The 5,207-nt window shown below is 43.4% G+C and overlaps 1 protein-coding gene across 1 annotated transcript; it reads right to left on the bottom strand.

Annotated features, from left to right (window-relative positions):
• Positions 1-2,002: 2,002 nt before the first annotated feature.
• LOC102662154 (uncharacterized) lies at positions 2,003-4,815 on the bottom strand. Its single transcript, XM_006574070.3, has 2 exons — positions 4,231-4,815; positions 2,003-2,179 (listed from the first exon to the last, which is right to left on the bottom strand). Exons 1-2 carry the CDS (start codon positions 4,813-4,815, stop codon positions 2,003-2,005), a joined length of 762 nt encoding a protein of 253 aa, XP_006574133.3.
• Between the last annotated feature and the right edge of the window lie 392 nt (positions 4,816-5,207).

Raw genomic sequence — 5,207 nt, 5'->3', positions numbered from 1 at the left:
ACTCCCCCAAATTTGGGGCAATTGTGCTTTGAACCAAAATGCTCTCCTACAACCTAAGACAAGGTAGATGGAGATATAATTTCACAAGCTCAAGGTTCATATCAAGCAATCAAAGTTTTAGCTCAACATGGGTGCAAGGGATATATTATTCATTCACAAGGTAAGCTTTTTGGCTAAGTGGATGTTTCAATCAATCATGGCCTTCATCATCTTCAACTCAGGCATTCATTCCATAATCAGAATGTCATGCAAAAATCATTACTTGATGCTAGTCATTCTCTCACAATTAAAGATCACACACTCACCGGGTTGTGGCTAATGATTACCTTCAGAATCAATCTGTCAAACTAACTAACATTTTCAGTCATGATCCTAATCCATGTTCTTTCTCTTCTAATCGTTGCATGCTCATTCAAAGCATATAATCTATGCATTACACTTCACTCAAATCATGCAATCGATCATTTCAAACCATTCAACAAACACGGAATTTTAAAATGAAACAACCAAACCACTGCATAAATATGGAAATGTAAATTGTTCGACAAGCTTTAGAACAAGCTAAACATGCAAACTAAGAACTGAAATTAAAAACTGAAACAAAAATATAAACCAAAATTATAAAATGTAATAAAAGCAGGTAATGATAATAAAAGTGTGCAAAAGACGGGAAAATGGAATAGAAATCATGTCATAGGTCCTGTGGTGCAGAAGGGGCATAATCCATAGCTGTTGCATCGTCCTCCTCCTCAGAAAGCTCCAGCTCTAGTGTCATCACTGGGGATGCCTGCGGAGTAGAGAACTCCAGCACAGGTGTGGTCATTGGTGATGCTTGTGGAGTCATCTTTGGAGTGGCCTCCGCAGTGTCCTCCTGAGTAGTTGGGTCAGTCTCTAGGTTAACCTCTGGCATGTCTGGCTCTGGAATATCTAGTATGGCTTCTGGGTCAACCTCTGGATCATCCTCCTAAGTAGCCTCTGGCTCCGGCTGAGGTTCCTAGGCTGCGGAGACCTCACCTCCCCCAAAAGAAGAAGGCTGGACTCCTGGCCAGGCCACCTGTGCCATGAACTCATCCATGCTGATAAAAGGCCGATGTTGAGTTGAGTCATGCATGCTCTACATCACCAAGCATAAGCCACAGTGGATGCTCTACAACATAGGAACTGTGACCTCGGAGCATCGACACTGGAATGATGATGATAATGAAGCAGAGGTGCCGATCTGTGCTGGTGCTAATTGAGGTAGGGGAGGTGGTGCAGTAGAAGCAGGGGGAGCTGATGAAGATGGACCCTCAGATCCTCGAGCCCTGGCCTTACGGGTCCCTGGGAATGTGACCGAAGGGTCATCCAGGTTTCAACAGTTCTTCTTGATGTAGGCCAAATTAATGGCCGGGCTGAGTGACTCGAAAGTAAGGGAATCTGAGACAACTCCTCGGGTTATGCATAATGTTGTGATCAGAGCTGGGAATCCAAGCCTTGAGGAGTTGGACTGGGCCATCTGAGAAATCTGTCCAGAAATGAAGGAGCCCACGTCCATGTCCATCTTTATAACCAAAGCATAAACTAACCTTGCCCTATCCATATTCAAATCTGATGTGTGGGATGTGGGGGCAAGGTTAGAGTACAAGAGGATGCTCTAGGTATGTGCTAGAGTCGTGAGATCTTTCCTTAGTAGCTTCCAGGGTGCTCCTTCAGCGTTCAGGACAAATCCGCGTCCTGGAATGCATAGTCTGGTCACAAACTCCTGAGGATCTGGACGTGACTTGAAAAACAAAGAATAAGCAGTATACTACTCTCCTGGCTGGATAATCAGTGGTGTCTCAAAGAAAGCATTCAGGGACTCCCCATTAAACTTAATCAGCTTCCCTCGAACTCAAACTTGGTGCTGGCAGGGAGATTTGTCTTATGGGTCATATAGGTTTGCATATAACTCCTTGACCAAGGCCACGTCAATGTGACCATCTGCATGTTGGGTCAAGGCTCTATGCCAGTTCCTCCAAATCAGCTATCTCCTGAATTCATCATACTCTGTGACAAAAAGATTCACATTCCTCTCTAGAAGGATGTTCCGGGAGTGAACATTCTGTGCATATCTCTCCCATGGGACCTCAGAGGCAAGTCTGGAAGTGTTATAAGATTCCCGAGGTCGGGAGGCTGGGTCCTTTCTCTTTCTAGAAGCCATCTGCATCAAAAGAACCACAGAAAAAAGGTTAGATAGGTTTTTATTTGAAATGAAAGTAGAAAAATAAAACTAAAAAGCAGACTGGGCAGTTAGCGAGACTGCTCGCTTAGCGCGCCTTATGAAAAATAACTCATGCGCTTAGCGCGTCAACACAGAAACATGACTCTAGCGCTTAGCCTAACAGACAACAGTGGCTAAGCGAGCAGGGCTCGCTAAGCCTTATTCCGAAATAGATAAGGAATTGCGCTTAGCACGCAGGCACGCTTAGCGTGAACAGACCTCTGGAACATAATTGGCTTAGTAAGCAGGCTCACTAAGCCCAATTCCAAAAATAACAAAAACATAGAAGAAATTGTGCTTAGCGAGTAGGGTTGGCTTAGCGCTTGAACAAAAGTTCAGAAAAACACAATTGCCTTGGGCTTAGCGAGACAGGCTCGCTTAGCCCAGGCTTATTCAACCAACAGGGCTAAGTGGCTTAGTGAGCAGGCTCGCTTAGCCACCGACAGAAAACTGAAATGACTCTAAGATTCTGAACTAAGCACACTTAACTCGCTAAGCGCGGCATGCCGGCTTAGCGAAATCGTACGAACTCACAAAATAATTGGAAATTTAAATGCTCACTAAGCCTAAGTGCAACGGCTAAGTGAGTTCATGCAAGCATTCAAACATTCAAACAAAAATGATGAACTCGCTTAGCGGGTTAGGGTCGGCTTAGCGAGTTCATCTGGAAACCCAGATATTCATCAAAAACTGATGAACTCGCTTAGCGCACAAGCACGCTTAGCAAAATCATCGAGATTTCCAGAAAAATTGGGGCTTTTCAGCCCCTCAACATAAGCCTCTATTAGGCCTCAGATCCTAACCAAAACACACCAAAAATATGTACATTTCATGCAAATCAAAACCCCTAACAATATACCTACTAAAACTAACCTAGCAATAGTCAATCATCAACAAAAATCAAAACTTTAAACATTACTATGTCCTCTAACCTAAAGTTCAAAACCTGGAAAAATAAAAAACAAGGCAAGGATGCGTACTTGGGTTGCTGAAGATGAAACCAAAGAAGGAAACAAGGAGAGCAAGTAGAATTGAAAGCACAATGCAGAACGAAGTGGTCACGGATGAGAGGAAAAAAATGCAAGCTTTAAAGGCACAAAGAATGTAACTACCTAAGGCAGTTAAGCCTTATTTTTGGCAGTTTCAACTGCCTCGCTTAGCGTGTTGACTCGCTAAGCGAGCACACCATGACATTTGAGTTTTCACACTCATGCGCTTAGCGGGAAAACTCGCTCAGCCCAATGCCAAAAAAATTGAAATTCCAGAAAAGGAATTGGGCTTAGCGCGACAAGTCGCGCTTAGCAAGTTCTGTAGCTATGATTGGCCTGTAACTCTCGCTTAGCGGGCCATGGGCCGGCTTAGAGAATTATCATGCTCCCTGATGTTGTAGTGGGTTGCACTTAGCACATTCTTCTCGCTTAGTGCAATTCCAAACCCAAAAGTTATTTGGGCTTAGCGGGCTGACCCGCTGGGCCTAATTCTCATAAATGATCCAACAGAGAGGAAATAGTGCTTAGCGCGTCTGTGCGCTTTGCAAGATGAGGCTGCATGCTTAGCGAGATGACTCGCTTAGTCTAATTCCAGAAAATGAAATCACAGAGAGGTTTTTGGGCTTAGCGCATGGGGCTCGTGCTTAGCGGGAACCTATCAGCCAATAAATAGGGGTTCAGGCGCTTAGTGCAAGCTATGATTCGCTTAACGCATGAAGAAAGATTCGCTTAGCGCATAAGGTGCACTTAGCGAGTGGACCACTGAAAAATTTTCTAAAGTTATTTTTTTCGTCCACAGCTTCGAGGAAGCTCATTCAACCCTAAATGCAAATACAAAACAAACTGATAATTGTTCCATACAACCACAAATAAGCAAGTTCTAGCTAGATGCAATGAAAATAGAATTAAAAAGGAACTGGGTTGCCTCTCAGGAAGCGCTCATTTAATGTCATTAGCTTGATGCATCGCACTTCAAGGGTCTAGGTCAAACTTGGTTCCCACCTTCAGAACCTCTTCAACAAACTCCTTCACTTGCAAACAAACATTTTGGTCCAACAATTGTTGTTCTTCATCAAATAGATCAAAACTGATCTTTTGATCTTCAATGTCCATCTCTAACTTCCGCTTTCCCATGTCCATGACACAACTTGCAGTTAACATGAACAGACGTCCCAAGATCAAGGGGATCTCAGCATCTTCTTCGATGTCTATGACAACAAAACCAGCGGGGAAAGTGAAGTGTTTAACTCGAACCAAAACATCCTCTATCACTCCATATGGCCTGGTGATGGAGCGGTCTCCTAACTGCAGCGTCATTCTTGTTGGCATTATTTCCAGCTCTCCTATCCTTCGACACAAAGAGAGCGGCATCAAATTAATGTTGGCTCCTAAATCAATGAGAGTTTTACCAACAGAAATTGCACCGATAAAGCAAGGGATAGTGACACTTCCTGGATCCTTGTGCTTGGGTGGAAGGATATGTTGAATCACTCTGCTACAATTTCCTTCCACAACAATGGTGTCACTATGTATATACTTGCTCTTCCGAGTTAGCATGTCCTTCAAGAATTTAGAGTAGAGCGACATCTGCTATAAAGCCTCTCCGAAGGGCACAGTAATCTCCAATTTCTTGAAGATCTCAAGAAACCGAGCTAGATGTCTTTCCTTGTCCTTCTTCGAAGGTACCAGTGGATATGGCACCTCTCTCCCTTCAGTTGGAGCTACTTCCTTTTTCTTCTCAAGGGCATGCTCACTCTTACTCTTCTTCTCCTCTTCTTTCTTCTCATTTTTTTCATTTTTTTCATTTTCTTTTTGTTTTTCTTTATTCTCCTCCTCATTTATTTCTGTCTTTTCAGCAATTATTGGTCCCTCCATTAATTGGTCATCTTCCTCTTCTTTCTTCTCTTCCTTTTCTTGTTTAGCAACTACATCTTGGTGTTTAGCAACCAACCTCCCTTCATCTTCAGCAAGAATGGCTC

This window comes from Glycine max, chromosome 1, assembly GCF_000004515.6.
Source record: "Glycine max cultivar Williams 82 chromosome 1, Glycine_max_v4.0, whole genome shotgun sequence".
NCBI classification, from domain to species: Eukaryota; Viridiplantae; Streptophyta; class Magnoliopsida; order Fabales; family Fabaceae; genus Glycine; species Glycine max.
Note: the sequence above shows the minus strand (reverse complement) of the source record. Positions and strands in the feature narration are given on the sequence as shown.

Bases quoted from the DNA above. Each gene is read 5' to 3' on its own strand.
- LOC102662154 (XM_006574070.3), bottom strand. From the start codon at position 4,815: ATGTCGCTCTACTCTAAATTCTTGAAGGACATGCTAACTCGGAAGAGC. The intron at 2,180-4,230 runs GTGGGAACCAAG...CTTTTGATGCAG, and splicing joins TTGTTGAAGAGGTTCTGAAG to ATGGCTTCTAGAAAGAGAAA.